The sequence below is a fragment of the Catharus ustulatus genome, chromosome 10 (assembly GCF_009819885.2).
Source record: "Catharus ustulatus isolate bCatUst1 chromosome 10, bCatUst1.pri.v2, whole genome shotgun sequence".
Taxonomy (NCBI): domain Eukaryota; kingdom Metazoa; phylum Chordata; class Aves; order Passeriformes; family Turdidae; genus Catharus; species Catharus ustulatus.
Window position 1 is genome coordinate 5,325,412 of NC_046230.1, and position 16,102 is coordinate 5,341,513.

Below are 16,102 nucleotides of genomic sequence, written 5' to 3' on the forward strand. Positions count from 1 at the left end.
TGTTCTCTCAGCATTCCCAGGTCAGTCATGTCCCCAAGTACCACATTCTGTGAAATCCCACCAGGGATGAGGACTCCACACTTCCCTGGGCAGCCTGTTCCAACGCTTGAACGCCCATCCCATGGAGGAATTTTTCCTACTATCCAACTGAACCTCCACTTGGCTCAAAAGCATCATCCTTGCCAGGAAAGGATTAGGCTCTCCATAATTTCTACGTTTTGTCTGATTTAAGCCGCTCTGTGCTGGTGTCCCAAAGTGCCCTGTGTTTCTGTGGAGGGCCCTGCTGGTCCCATCCAGCCGTGCTGGCTGCACCCCTGCCTGGAGGGAGAAGGTAAACAGAGAGCGAGCTGGAACAAACGGCTCTTGGTACCGAGCGAGGAAATTATCTCACCGAAACAGATAAAGGCAGGGCAGGTTTGCTGGTGCACCCACAGCTCTCCTGGCTGCTGCCCTGACGTAGGCAGCGCCTCCAGCTAAAAGTCCCTGGCGGCCTGGCTGCCTGCCCCACACCTGGCTCGCCGAGGCTTGAGCGCGCCCAGGACGCGGCTCCGCGCCCGGCACCATGTCGGTGACCATCTGCCAGTCCTTGGGCTTCGTGGTGTCCGCCCTGGGCATCGGGGGCATCATTGCCTCCACGTGCATGGACCAGTGGAGCACGCAGGACCTGTACAACAACCCGGTGACGGCCGTCTTCAACTACCAGGGCCTGTGGCGCACCTGCGTGCGGGAGAGCTCCGGCTTCACCGAGTGCCGCGCCTACTTCACCATCCTGGGGCTGCCAGGTAGGGCCCAGGGCACCAGGAAAGGGTGGGAGGGCCAGGACACCTCTGTGTGAGCAGCCCAAATTTTGGGTGCCCACCCCATTTGGATAACAGGACTTTGGAGATACCTCAAGGCAAACCAAGCTGAGCTTCAGCAAAACTCGTTACAGCTGATTGTGCACCGTGAGGTGTTGCTCAGGCTGCTCCATGGAGAGATTCGTCCCCTGTGCCACGGCTCAGATCCCTGCCCCAGCTGTGTGGCTCTGTGTGGCACCAGAAGCCACTAATAGTCTTGTCACTGGAGAAGATCCTTTCCTAAGAGGATATGTCACAGTTCAGCTCACTGTATTTCTATTTGGGCTAACACCACCAGGCTGGATTTCTCCCTAATTCTCCTTTGGTTCCAGTTTTCTCTGCCACGGGAATCATTCCTGTCCCGGTTGTGCCCAGAGTATCTCGGGGTGCAAACAATTAGGTTACAACAGGATTATCTGGGGTTTCTTCTTGCCTTAATACAGTGAGAAAAAAGGCACTTAGGCTCTTATACCCATCTGGCCTCTGTGCTTTGATACAGCCAGAATGGAAGGAAGAAGCCAATTATATCAGGAAATCACTGCAGAACTTCTGCAAAATGGCATTTCCGAAACACACAGAAAGAGGCATTGTGCACAAAAATTGCTTCTCTCAAGAGAAAGCACAAATCAAACCAGTATAACCCAGTGTGGCTGTGGCTTCACACACCAGCTGGAGAGGTGTTTCATCCCCTGAGCTGTGTTTTCATGTTGCTCCTCCCTGGATCCTCATTCCCAGCTGGTGTATCTGGCACTTGCTGTGGTGCAGCTTCCCCAGGCGCAGGGATGTCCCTGAGCATCGTCCTCCTGCTGGAGCTGCAGCTTGGAATGTCCCTGCTCGGACTCTCAGGCGCAGAGATGCATTTTCCTAGAAGGACATGAGCCTGATCCTGCCTGGGCATCCACCTGAAGGATGACATCCAAAGAAGGGTGTTTGTGCAGGGCTGGTATTCCCACACTGCTCTCCCAGCCAGCAAAGCCAAGCAGCTTCAGCAGGAAAAACTCAAGGAGTAAAGGGCAGGACAGGTTGGGAAAACTCACTGGGTTAATGGCTGGACTTCATCTTAGAGGTCCTTTCCAACCTTAATGGTTTCAGAAAGAGATTAAATTTTTCATGTGATGAGTAAATTGAGGTGTAAAAACCAACCCCCCCCCACACAGGTGTTCCCCATTTCAGTTCTTCAGTTCTTGCAGTTCTTCCTCAGTTCTGCTCAAAAATCTTGAAATAGCAAAAACTGTAACTCTATGAAAAAAGCAATTACCCTTTTCCAGTTTTCAGCTCTGGGAACTACTCTAATCTTTGAAGAAATCAGGATACTTGGGATCTGGGGGGTTTTGTTCTTTCAAAACACCTTTGTTACTGACCTTAGCTCTACAGCAAAAAGCAGAAAACTAGGGATGGTTTTTTTGCAATTCCAAAACCTCCAGACTAGCGTCTGTTGGGTGGGTATTATTATTCTAAAATGGGAATGTGGAGGGGATGGATTTCCTGCATTAGCAGGATTTTCCTGCATTTAGGAAAATTCCTGCATTCCTGCATTTCCTGCTGGAGACAGGCCTGAGGTGGAACAAGAGGGTCCCTAAAGCCCCTTCCAACCCAAACCATCCTGAGATCCTGTGTTTCCATGATTCCTCAGCTCTGTGGATCCCTCCCAGCCATGGACAGAAATGAGTACCCTATCCTAAATATTGGGGTTTCTGATGAAGCCCTCATCTCAGAGGGGAATTCCCACTTGTGTTTGCCAGGTTTACTGCAGTCACCTACAAAAAGGGATATAAAAGGGCCCAAGGAATGAAGGACAACCATAAAACATGAAGGTGGTGGATGCCTGAGCCCCGCAAAGTTGCTGTCCTCACCCTCAGTGATGTGGGCTCAGTGTGAGGGAATATAAATATTTATGTGCTTTGTCCCAAACCATCCTTTTTGTGACCAGTGCTATCAGCACTGCCCTACAAAACGAGGTGGAATTTTTCCTTTTCTTTTTAATGAACTGGGCTCATTCTTCTGTCGTCACCCCCCTCGCTGCTCCCGTTTTTCATCCTGTTATGGATTGTCTGACACTTGCAGTCTCTGGAGAAGCTGGAGCACAGCCCCACGTCCCTCTGCTGTGCTTTATGGATTGGCTCTGGCTCCCGAACCCGCTGCTCCTTTGGGCATTTCTTCCCACCCACCACCAGCAAAGGTGGTACCCCAACCAGAGGGGGGTGGAATGATGCTAAAAATCCTGTTATTAATTTGCTCAGATACTATTTAAGTGCATCATCCCCATGTTTATTTTAAGCATCTTGATCTCCATGAAACCCCCCTCACAAACTACCCCAGAGTTAATGGTTTGTCAGCATTTCCATTATCAACCCCTATTTATTATCCTGACAATGGCAATTTATATTGGGAACAATAGTGCCAGAGTGAATAAAAATAATAGGACTCTGGCAAAGCAGCGAGGTGACCCGAGCACATCGAGGAAGTTTTGGGTTCCAAGGTTTTTTTCACCTCAATCCCTCGCTCCCACAGCAAAGATTAAACTTGTCTTGCCCATCATCTATCTTCAATTTAGTTGGGAATTTTAATTTCAAATAGATTGAGGAAAAATCAAGATAATAGATAGCAATAAGAAATTACCCAGGCAGTTTATGGCTCTGGCTGCTCAGCTATAAACAGTTGCTCTCTGGTGGAATGTGGCACTGGAGGACTGGACGTATTTGTTCTGATTTTGCTTTCTCCTGTTGTTTTTTGCTGCTTGCTTTAGCCTGAGATGGTCTGGAGGACAAAGTTGGAAACTGAGCACACAAATAAGGGATAAATGGCAAAAGCTGAGCTGAACAAGGCTGGTGGTTTCACCTTGTGTGGAGATCATGAGGTGATTTCTGCTCAAAGCAGAATTTTGCAGTTTCTCCCAGCTTTGCTAAACTGCAATTGCATGGGCAGTGATTTCCTGGTTTCTATGTTGGTGTCTTTTTTACACAGCTGTTCAGGTTGCCTTTTCCAACAGTTTTCCCAAGACATTTCTCCCTCAGGTCCAAAGCTCTTTTTACCCCCTCAGAAGGGCTGAGATATCTCTTTGCTGTGGACCAAAGGGGTGTTGGCTCAAAATGGGAGAATATTCTTGCTTTTCCAATGGCAAACTCTGACAGTCTGAGAGCAACTTGTTCAACTTCTCCAACCGATAAAAATGCCCGTGTTCTCAGAGTGCTCAGAGGGAAAGGAGCCCATGGGAATGCAACCATGACTGCCCAGATTTTCCATAAACTGCAGGTTGGCTGGTGCAGGGTAGCAGCAGTGCATAGATGTTTCCCTAGGAAGCACCAATATTGGCTTCTCTGGATTTTTCCCTTCTATATCGATGCTCTGACATGGTTTTCTTTCATCTCGTACAACCCACAACCATTTTGTGGCATAACCATAGCAAATGACCTGATTTTGGAGACAGGGCAGCCACTGGCCAAGGTGACAGCGTCTCTGCTCCCTGGAACTGTTCCATGCCCAAAGCTGGTAAGGATGGGAAGTGCAGATTGCCACGTCATGATCCTCCACCAGTGATGGCCATGACAAAGTCTCTTTCAAGGTCTGTTTGCTGCTTGAAATCCTTTCAGCCAGCCAGGTCAGCTCTGAATTTTGGAAAACCTGCAGGCAACTGCTGTAACCTGCTTAAAGTCTTTTGAGGTCAAATTTTGGGTGCAGAAGGATTTAGGTGGCCCATGTAGGCTGGAGACTTGATATATGCTACCAGAACATGTGTGAGGCTCTGAGTGAAGTCCAGGTGGAGCTGAGGGAGGTTGGGGATAGGGAAAGGACCAGTGGAGACCTTTAGAGAGGTCTCAGGAACCCTCAGGGTGGGAGGAGGTGGAAGGGAGCTGGGTGCGTATGTCACATTTATTGTTTTGTGCCTTTACACCATGAAAGGATGAGAGACAAGGGAAAAAAAACATCCTAAGGGATCTGGGATGAGGGCTAGAAGAGGAAAGAGAAAGGCTGTGGAGATTTGGGGCTGGGCTACAGCTCATGGATGTGTAGGCAAGTTCAGCCTCATGCACCCCAGCTCTGCTCTGAGGGACCTCAGAGCACCCTCTGAACCATCCCAGAGTGGATCTGAGCTGGGATGGGTCCTTCCATCACCCACTCCCTCACTGAATTCCAGAGAGGTATTCATCCCTTCCTATTGCAGAGCACACACTCACGGACCCTGAGGTGGTCCTGACACTGGAGGGACAGGAAGAGAAGGGTGGGTGTGCTTAGTCTGGGCCTGAGCAGGCTGAGCTGGTATGAGCAGCTGACAGGGTGTGAGCTGTGTTTGCAAATTTGAGAGCAAACATGAGCTGGAGGTGATTTTTGTGGGAGAGGCGGCGATAACATTCAGGAGCTGCCTGGGCCCGGGGACCGGTTTTGAGATAACACAGAGTCAACGCCTGGAGAGATAAAGCAACTATGAGCTGGAATAAAGGGGCGCAGGGGAGTGGTCACTAAGCCCCCTTCTTTTCCTCATTTGGGTAAACCACTGGAGTTGTCCCAATGCTCAGTGGGAGCCTTGTTCTCTGCCCCTTGGTGAGCTGCAGCCTCGCCATTCCCCTTCCTCAGAGACAACTCAGCATTTCCACGTGGATTGGGAAACCCTCTGGGTCAGCATTCAGCCACTGGAGACAATCTACAGATTGCTTGGAGAGAGATTCCCATCCTTCAACCAGTCCTGGTTGTGGTCATCTCCGTGGGGTGGCTGGAGATGAGCATCAGGTTGTGGAGAAGATGCTCAGACTTGCTCCACAGCTCTCCTCTCACCCAGCCCCTTCTTGGGTTGTGCTCTGAGCCAACAGCTCAGATGGAACTCCCAGGCACCTTCTGTTATCTGGGAAAATGGGATGAATGTATTTTTCCCTATCATGGGTGGCTCAGAAACAACCATTAAAAATAAGCTTAAAATCCAAATATTTGAGAAAGGCAAAGGAAATGTTCTGGGGAAGGGTTGGGAAGGAAACAAGATTTTGTCTCCAGAACTCTGCCTCAAGCATCACTGAGGAAGGTGTGGGAGCTTTGAATGCCTGCTCTTTCCAAGCACGGTTCTAGTCAGAGCAGGAGGAATGGCAATGGGATGGCTGGAGGTCACGTTTTGGGGATGAGCAAACAGAAGCTCCTCAAACCACAATAATTCTTCAAAGATGACAACATGTGGAGTGCTGAGCATGGCTGGGTGTTTAACTCTGAACTGAGGACTGCAGCATGACCATCAGCAGCAGAATTCCTTCCTCAGCTCCATTTTTGGGGACAGCACATGAGGCTTCAGTGAGGAATGTCCAACCTTGTGTTGGCTTCCCTTCTTTAGAGACACAGCTCCATCTGGTCCTCCAAATCAAAGCCAGACTGGTTCTCCTGGACTTTCTGCACACCTGGAGATTCTGATGATGATTTTTGACTGCTCCACCATTGCGCTGGGGTTTTGATGTTCCCAAGTAAGAGTCATGATGAGAAACAGCATCTCCATTCTCAGGAGAAAATTCCATTCCCAAGGAAAGGTTACTGAGGTGACAGACTGGACATGGGCACATCCAGGGATGGCCCTCTTTCCAACAGGTGTCTTGAGGGGATCAGCAGAGCTTGGGATGTGAAATGCTGGAGAAGGAGAAGAAAAGGTCCCTGTTGGTTTGAGAGCAGCTCCTGCTGCACGTGGCCAGAACCAGCAGCCAGGTTGGAGGAAGGAGCGGCGTGTCCCCTCCCACCAAAGCAAACGTGGACAGAGGGGTGGAAGGGCCACCACCGCTGGTGTTCCTGCAAACACCCAGATGTCTGACAGAGCAGGAAAAAATCAATCTTTTGAAGGCGACAGAGGTGTTTGGGGGGGAAAAAAAGCTGAAATAAGCATGCTCACCCATTTAATTCTCCCCCTTCCCTTCCCTTCCCTTTTCCTTCCCCAGGGGTTATTTTTAGCTATGACAGTCTGTGCGTTCATTCTCTGTGCACTGTTGCACACATTTGGGAATGGGGGTTATGTCTCAAAGGATTATTGCTCCCCCGACATGTTCTGATGAGGTTCAGCCCATAAAAAGGGATGTGGGTTCTTACCACTGGATGGCCAGAAACAAGAAGGCAAGTCCTGGGGCGTGGGAAGGACAGGAGTCATCCTGGAGAGATGCTGAGGAGCATCAGGGCTTGGATAAGCTGGATTTTCTAGACCGGGACACAGTTCTGTCTGTGGGATGGAGAACTGGCCACCTTTTAGCACTTTTTGTCCTTCTGTCTGCTAGCTCCTTCTCATCCATAGTTGTTGTCTCAGCTTCTAAGTCTTCTTCAGCTCTGATCTATCACAAATCATTATCCAAACGAGGAATTTTAATCAGCATTCCCTGTCCTTCACAGAGGATGAGCAGTTCTTCACCACTTCTGTTTCTTGAGGGCTCCCTTCTATGGTTTTTGCTCACTTTATTATTTTTGCTGCCAGCTTTAGGTAGGTCAGAGCTGCCCCTTCCTATGATATAAACTTGCCAAAATGAGTGAAAATTATGACATTTGACTAAAACTGATGGAAGCAGTTCTTGTGCCTGACCTGAGAGGGCTGTGATTGCCACATGGAGACATGGAATTGTGCTCTGGCTGTCCCAGCAGAGCCCAAGCCGAGGGATGTCCTGGATGGCTGTTCTCCAGAAGGCAGGGGCAATATCCAGGGTGGAATAACCCCATTGTAGCTCCTCCATGGACACAAATCAGCCTTTCCTCTCTTCCTGGTGGCTTTCACGTGGCTTCCCATCCAGGTGCTGGTGTGGATGGTGCCTGTGGTATGGATGGTTTAAAGCAGGGATTTGTTTCTAGGTCAGGACTGAAGTAAATCAGTTGGAGGGGGATACTGGATAAGAACGAATGAGTGTAAAGCCTGGAAGGTCCTTGTACCTCACTGACTCCATTGGCAGAGTGGCACAGTGGATTTATAGTGCTCCCATGAGCCCTGCACCCCTGTGATAACAAATCTCCCACTTTTTACATCCCCCATTCCTTTCCCAGTCAATCTGGACAAGCATCCCCTCAGAAAGGCCATCTCCCAGGGGTCCCTGTGCTCTCCTCCCTCCCACATGGGTTTCAGTGTGTCCCTGTGATGGCAGTGGGGGTGTGGGCAGGTGGAGAACAGGGCTGGAGGAGTGTTGCTGGATCAGTTTGGGGCTCTTGGCTTGTGCCATGGTCAGCATCCAATGGAGGCTCAATGAGGGCACTGCAAGGAGCAGCCACATCCCTGGGCTGGGCTGGTGGCCCCACACCCTCTGTCTCTCGTTGTGCCTCTTGTGCAGACACCTCCATGGGGACAGATTGTCTGGTGGTGTCAGCAGAGGGATGGGGAGGTGGTGGCCTGGGCCAGGTGCTGGATCCCCGTGGGGACATGGTCCTTGCCCCGTGCCAAGCTGGCAGGAGAGGCCCAGCGGGCAGCAAAGGGTTTCAGGGGGCTGGCCAAGCCCCAAGTGGGTTGCCCAACACTCGGCAGAGCGTGGCTGCTTAAAAGAAGGACAAGCACTCCTAAAGGACAAAAGCTCCTATCACCAGCCCTGCCGGCACAAACCTCTGTGGCAGCGAGAGTGAAACTGGACTATCTTGCAAAAACACTTTGAGCAAACAGCCCTCAATGGAAAGCATCTGATAAGAGCAGCTGCGCTGCTGGTGGCTGCGGAGAGGGCTGCAGTGCCCCATCAGCCTGCGGCTCCCGCGGGGCTCCGCGGCACGCACCATGTCCACCACCATCTGCCAGGTGATGGGCTTCCTCGTGGCTTCCCTGGGCGTTGGGGGCAGCATCATGGCCACGGCCATGGACACGTGGAGCACGCAGGACCTGTATGACAACCCGGTCACCGCCGTCTTCCAGTACCAGGGGCTGTGGAGGAGCTGCGTGCGGCAGAGCTCCGGCTTCACCGAGTGCCGGCCCTATTTCACCATCCTCGGGCTGCCAGGTAGGGGCAGAAACTCTCCAGGCGTCACCCAGGGGCTCTCATGGAGCTCTGCACAGTTTGCATCTGAAGGGAGGAGCAGGTATCTTAAAGCACTTTGTAAGGAATAATACTTCCAGTGTTATGTTATGAGCATAAAAATAGGAGCATGTCTGTTGCCAAAATAACATTTGTGGTGGGGGTTGTTGGTTGTTGGGATCTCTGGGTGAGCATCACGGGTTCAGCACCACTGCTGGCATAAATCAGCACAGCTCCACTGGGGTGAGGAGAGCGAGGATGTTTAACCCCCCAGATATTGACCCTTGGAATGGAAGCACAAGGAAAACGGCTCTATGCAGTTGTGTAGTGTTATAGGGTAATGGGAATAATTGAAATGTACTGTTTTTCCAAAGACAGGGCTGGAAGGGGAGAATTCTGCCAGTGAGAGGTGCGGGCAGGAAGGGCACTCAGGGGAAAGGTGTGTCCATCACTCCCCATCACCTGGGCAGGTGTAGTGCCTGCAGAAGCAGAGTGCAGAGCTGTATTGCTGTCCTGTTTGCTTGCTAATGTTCCCAAAAGAGCTGTTCTTCCCACCCCACTGCACGTGAGGCTATTCCAGTGCTCCCAGCCCAGCAGTAAATTTGGCCCTGGGAGCGTTTCTCGCTCCTGGTGCATGATCACAAAAAGGTCCAAGCAAGCACTGCTGTGCACAGGCCTTTTGCAGCTGTTGATCCAAGTGTGATGTGGGTTCCAGCCCTGTATCCTCAGGGATGCCATCCTCAGGGGTGCCCTCAAGCTTTGCTGAGGACCCAAGACTCTCTGAGGGGTGCCATGGAATAAATGTGTCTCTGCGTATCCAGCTTCAGGATTGCCAGGTGAATTCTTTCCCATTTGGAAGAGCAAACCTGATATTTAGAGTCACCTCTCCCATGGGGTTATTTAGTTTAAAGACTACAAATTTGATTTATCCAATTATCTCTACAAAATGCTGACCACTGTATCTCTTCATACTGCTGTGGGCAGGTGATTGTGTTTTAAATGAGCCACAAGGAAATGGGAACCATAATTTAGTTGGCAATTTATCCCAATCAAGATTTTACTTTTTCAGTTATTTTTAAGAAATATGGCAATAAAGAAATGTGCAAAGCACTCACAGACGATTTCTGTTGTTAGAGATATCTTGTCGGAGTTATTTTTATGAATATGTTTAATTGATTAATTCCTTCAAACATATAGAAAAGAATGTCGCTGCTGGAATTTGCTTAACTTAAAGTCCTGCTGGAATTCACCTCATTTCCCTAAAATTTCTATATCCCATCAATCATTACTGGTCATAAAGTCAGATTCCACCTTTTTTTTATGTATTAGCAACAGAAATGCAGGTGATAACTTCAAAATTTAAATTATTTGATGTTGTTTTACCTCGCTCACCCCTTACCACTCGCACTGGGGAGGAAGACAACTCTCCAGTTTCCCTTAATTCTGGAAAATAGGGATGCAGGCTGTGGTTTCACATCACTGGCATTTATTTTGGTGGAGAAGCTGTTTCTGTTGGTGCTTTTGCTATTCCCTTGTTTTGGAACACCAGCCCTTGTATGGAAGCCAGGTTTATCCTCCCTCATGTGAAAGGTGTGCGAAAGGCAGGTTTGTGACTCCAGGGCTGTTTGCTCCCTACTGCTCCTGATACCACTTTTCCTCAGTCTCCCTCTTTGTTTGTCTAAGCCCTTCCACTCCTTCCTGCAAGCTGAGGTCATTCACCTCTGGAAAAGCAGCTCTTTTCAGAGGGCTTTCAATGGATGCCAAAATTCCCTTGGAATGGCAGTGCTGCCTTTCCAAACAGCTCCCACTTCAAGTCCCGTGAGCCAAGTGGAGAGGTCTTCATGCCAGAGCAGGCCTGGGAGAACTTCCTTCTCCTTTCCTTCTCTTAGTGGAGACGGTGCATAACTCAGTCTCATGGAGGCAGGAATGGCTGCTGATGGTTATCTGGGATGTTTTCTGTGCTCCTCTGACCCCCATTTCCAACAGCTCCTTTCAATGGAGATTCATAACAGTGCTCCAGCAAAAGTGGAGCATCCTGGGCTGCTTGGCTTGGCCCTGCCTGTTGTGTCCTTCCACTGGGAACACCTCTCCTGAGAACCAACAAACTCTCCTTGGTGGGATCTTTGTTTGGGGTCGCTGCTTGGCAGGTTGAAAACACCCAGTGAGGACACCCAGGAACCTGCAGGAAACACCCGGGAGTGAAGCACTGTCTTGGGTACAAGGAGCTTCCATCATGATCCACAGTCTTGGATTATCAGCCTCTCCTGCCTGCCCTGAAACAAAAGCATTTGCAGAGAAACTTTGGTGGTTGCGAAGACAAACGGAGATTGAAATTTCCTGCTCTTTCTGCTTCCCATCAGGTGCTGCGGAACAACCTCCGAGGGCTGATAAGGCGTATCCGCCATTCCCTGCTGGATCATAACTAATGAACTCCTACCTGGGGGCTGATGAATGGCAGATTGAAAACCCCCGGCTCGTTAGCACTCCTTATCAGCTGATAAGGGCAAATTGAGTCATAAGAGCAGAGCTGGGGCGGTGGGACTGCCGGATGGGATGGGAGAAGCTGGTGTATTCCCGGCCTGTGGAATGGCAGCTCGCCCGCTTCCGCGAGCACCGCGGTGCCAGCGCGGTTCTGCTCCACTTCCCGACACCCCAGAGGCCAGGAGAGCCGCCCAGCACCCTCCTGGGAAGGGTTTACAAACCCTTCTCCCAACCTGTGCAAGGTCACCCAGCACAGGGGTGGCAGAGCAGTCCCTGGGGCTGTGGAATGTGCTTTCCACCCATGTCACTCCATCATGAGCCCACTTTCTGTTCCCTGAAGAGGGGCAATCATACTTGGGGAGCACCAGAGCCAGACCCAGGGCTGTGGGAGCGTGTGGCAGGGCAAGGAGAGGCTGCAAATTGTCCCAGCCAAATCCCAACAGCCCTTGAAATAGCTCCCAGCACCCCCTCCAGGGCTCTGCCGCCTCCCTGGCTCTCCCAGGGGCAGCACGGGAGGGGAGAAGGGTCTGGAAAAAGATGGGATAGGTGCCACCTCATTAGAGAATCACCTTGGTATTCAAGTGCTCTTTCCCCCACCACTTCTCCAGTTTTGAAGGCGCAAGTTTCCCCTTACTTTCCCTTCCACTTTTCTGCTCCACCCAAGAGAAGTCTGAAAGGTTTTCACCTCCTTCAGGCCTCAGCTCACATGGGCATGACCCACCAGCATTCCCAGCTCATGGCACGCTGCTGAACAAGTTCAAGATGGGGGTATTTGGATGTTTTATCCATGAACATTGACAGATTTATCCAGGACTGATGTTCCAAATAATCCTGGGAAGGAGATGGTGAGGGAGATGGTTGCCAGTGCTTTGATACTCCCTCCTTCCCTCCATGTAATATTTGTCAAGGGGATTTTCCTCTCTTCCAAGTGCTGTACTGGGAAGCAGGAACAGACAGAACTGCATTCTGAGCCATGCAGTTGATGGAAATACCCTGGATAGGTTGGTGGAGCTGTCTGCTTCCACTGCTGACTGGGGAGGAAAGAGGAGCCCTTTCTCACCACTGTGCTTATGGAACAATCCATGCTTATCCCAGCTCCTCACTAACTCTTCTCCATGAATTTCACAACTGCTGCTGTTGAACATTTCTAAAAAAACTGCTGCCTAAACCATCAAACTCTTTGGGAAATTAAGTCAAACAGTTGCACATCCAGAGGTGTCTCAGGTAATACAGAGTGCCCATTTCCCAAGGTTTTCTTCTTTATTATTTCTGTTTTCAGACAGAGGCAATATTTGAAAATCCCCCAGACTCTGACAAATCCCATTCCAGCCACTCAGAGAGGCTCCTGCTGTTTGTTTTGCAGCGATGTTCCAGGCTGTGAGGGCCCTCATGATCGTGGGGATTGTCCTGGGAATCCTCGGCCTCTTTGTGTGCATTTTTGCTCTGAAATGCATCCGGATTGGGAGCATGGAGGACACTGCCAAAGCCAACATGACCCTGACCTCTGGCATCATGTTCATCATTGCTGGTAAGTGGGAGATGTCTTGTCTTCCACATGGAAGGCTTTGCATTTCCCTGGAATTGAGGACTGGGCAAGTCTTGGTGCATTTCTGAAGTTATTGGCATTCTCCTCCAGCCTGATTTCCTAGAGTCAAGTGGTTTTTAACTCTGATTAGGGAACAAAAAAAATCTCTGGAGACCAGAAGTTTGTATGGACAAAACATGGATGGCTGAAAAATCATCCCACAGACAGGAAAGGAAGTATATCTCTGGATTTGTTTTATATATGTTGTTGCCCTATATTATTATAGCTTTTATTTGTATAGAATATTTTTTCCAGTTTCAGGCTTTATCCATAACAGTTTTAGGAAGATTCTCAGGGTTGCTGTAGCCTGGTTTGTAGGTTTTAAATACCAGGCTACAAGGCTGCAGGAAAACCCAGCTCCCTCAAAACTGCAAATGCTTAATACATCACTTACAGGTTTTCCTACATTATTTTTGAGATAAGAAACAAATTAAATCTATATCCTAAGAAAGGGAAGGAGAATGTACTTATTTAAAATCCTTCAAATCCCAATGCTTAACTTTTGGTGGGATATGAGACACTCAACACGACTTCAATAAGTACAAGCTAGACAGAGGAAACCACCTTCTGCCACATGAGTTTAATTTTGTATTTTACACCCATCATTTTAGAATCACTGAATCATGGAATGGGTTGGGATAGAAGGACCTTAAAAGTCATCCAATTCCACCCCCTGCCAGGGGCAGGGTCACCTTCCACTGACCAGGACTCCAAGCCCCATCCAACCTGGCCTTGGACACGGTGGGAGGAAGAACAAAACAAAACTGCCATGGGAGGGCTCTTTGCCAAAAGTTCTGGACTTCAGCTCTTCAGGATGTCCCAGCTCCAATCTATCCTTGGTCTTTAGGGTCCCTTCCAACCCAAACCAGCCTGTGATTCCATGTTCAAGTGTTCTGTGAATTCCTCTGGTGAGGAATACCAAAGGCTGGCATTGCTTCCAGGATTGTCAGGGAAGGCCATCCCAGACATCTCCTGTTTGGATGAATGGAAGAAGTTCCCACCTCCTGGGGCTGGTCTTCCACATCTGGTGATAAACAGGCTGTGAACCAAAGACATCTTTCACGTGACAGAGAGTGTGTTTTCCCATTTAAAAAAATTCTGCTGGGGAATTTTTGGTCCATGTTTTTCATTGTAAAACAAAGGTTTGAAATGAACTGCTGGGTATTTTGAACAAAGATCTGTCTGTTAAACTCATTTGAGTGACAAAACACACCAGGAGAAAGATTCCTGCTGGTCTGACTTGGGATAGTGTTGTGTGACATTGGATTCCTGATGGTTGATTTTAAATGCAAGGAAAACCTGGAAGAAAAGTGTAACACATTGTGGGTCCCACTTTGTGCTGAAGGCCACAGAGCAGTGTCTCACCCCCCTTTCCAGAGGTGTCAGATCCTTCTCTGTGGCCTCAGGTGGCTTCTTGCACCATGTGGCTCTCAGTGTGTCCTTCTGTCCCATCTCAGGCCTGTGTGCCATCACCGGAGTGTCCGTGTTTGCCAACATGCTGGTCACTAACTTCTGGATGTCCACCACCAACATGTACCAGGGAATGGGAATGGGAATGCAGAACGTCCAGAACAGGTGGGTGCTCAGCTGGCTCTGCGTGCTCCAGGCTGGAGATCTCCCTCAGGGCTGCTGCTGAAGGATTGGCAAACTTGGGAGTATGTTGGGATGGTGGCAGGACTTGGAAGATTATTCCTAGGAGGAAGAACCTCTTGTCTGGGCTGGAGACAAGCAGATGGGCTGGGATCTCTGTCTTTGCAGCTCAGGGGTGAGATGGGGAGGCCATTGGGGTTCAGAGTGCAGGTGGCACTTCTGGGCACTTCTGGGCACTTCTGGGCACTTCTGGGCACTTCTGGGGACTTTGGGGTGCAGCTGTGGGGCCAGAGGGAGCATGGCAGTGCTCGGTGTGTCTCAGCAGCCACACCTGTTTTGCAGGTACACCTTTGGCTCAGCCCTCTTTGTCGGATGGGTGGCAGGGGGCCTGGCCCTCGTGGGAGGCATCATGATGTGCCTTGCTTGCAAAGGGCTCGTCCCAGAAGAATCCCGGTAAGCTGGGCTGGGTGGATGTGGGAGGGTACTGCAGGATGTCCCACAGCTGGCCCAGGATGTGTGGATGTGTAACACCCCTGTCATGGTAGTGATGATGGAAACAGAGTCCTTTAGGTTGGAAAAGAGCTTCAAGATCAGAGTCCAGCCATTAATTCTGCACCACTATCTGAAGTCCATGATTAGCGCGTTGGCCTCTGTGGGTCCAAAGTGAGAATTTGTCCTCCCTGACGCTGTGACTCACACACAAACAGAGAGGACATGAGAACCAACCTCAGAATGTGACATTTATACTGTGCTGGCCCACAAATTGCAGGTAGTACAGCAGACCATTAGCAGGGGTAGATTGCATCAGCTGAGCCATGATTTACATGGAATTGTAGAATTCCAGAGTGGTTTGGGTTGGGAGGGACCTAAAGCTCATCCCATTCCACCCTGCCATGTGCAGGGACACCTTCCATAGACCAGGTAGCTCCAAGCCTTGCCCAACCTGGCCTGCACACTTCCAGGGATGGTGCAACATCACCAGGAATCTGTACTCTGACACAGCCTGTTATTGCAGTGGGTCCAGCACTCCACAAATGACTTTTTCAAGGGAAGGAAAGTGTGTGTTTATGGAAGACCCTGAAAGGGACTTGCAGCTTTCCATGGACGGTGGCCTGAGCTCTCTGAGTGCCCCCAAGTGATGACACAGCACAAAATTCCCTAAAACATGAGCATAGGGTGCAATGCTGGCACTCACAACCCCCCTCCTGTGTCTCCTTTCCAGCTACAAAGCCGTGTCCTACAACGCCTCTGGGAGGAACATCTCCTACAGGACGGGGCCCTACAAGGCTGGCCCGGGCTATGAAGCTGACCCAAAGGCCAGGAAGGGATATGAAGAAGCTCCTCGAAGTGAGGATGGGAGACGCCCGTACCCTTCCAAGTACGACTACGTCTAGCAGACTTTCTGGCCTTCAGCTGTGCTCTCAGATATTTTTAACTCCACAAGCAAAAAGTGCAGCAAACCAAGCAGTCTATAAACAGGATTGTGTTTTCTAGCAGGTTTTCTCTACTCTGAGGTTGCATCTTTGTTGTGAACATCAGTTTCACTCGACTGCCCGTTGGCATTAACAGCACCAGGAGGTCTGTGAGCACAGTAACACCTTGTGGTGCTCTCAGAGTAGAACATTTTGCTCCTATTTTCTGTACAAACTGATATCCGGGAGCAGCGCCTTGTGCCCTTTCTT

At 49.9% G+C, this 16,102-nt stretch overlaps 1 protein-coding gene across 1 annotated transcript; it reads left to right on the forward strand.

Annotated features, from left to right (window-relative positions):
* The first annotated feature begins 562 nt into the window (after positions 1–562).
* CLDN18 (claudin 18) lies at positions 563–15,814 on the forward strand. Its single transcript, XM_033069161.1, has 5 exons — positions 563–782; positions 12,609–12,773; positions 14,288–14,405; positions 14,763–14,873; positions 15,643–15,814. Exons 1-5 carry the CDS (start codon positions 563–565, stop codon positions 15,812–15,814), a joined length of 786 nt encoding a protein of 261 aa, XP_032925052.1.
* The last annotated feature ends 288 nt before the right edge of the window (positions 15,815–16,102 follow it).

Coding starts and splice junctions, on each gene's coding strand:
- CLDN18 (XM_033069161.1), top strand. CDS start 563: ATGTCGGTGACCATCTGCCAGTCCTTGGGCTTCGTGGTGTCCGCCCTG. Junction 783..12,608: donor CACCATCCTGGGGCTGCCAG/GTAGGGCCCAGG, acceptor TTTGTTTTGCAG/CGATGTTCCAGGCTGTGAGG. Junction 12,774..14,287: donor CATCATGTTCATCATTGCTG/GTAAGTGGGAGA, acceptor GTCCCATCTCAG/GCCTGTGTGCCATCACCGGA.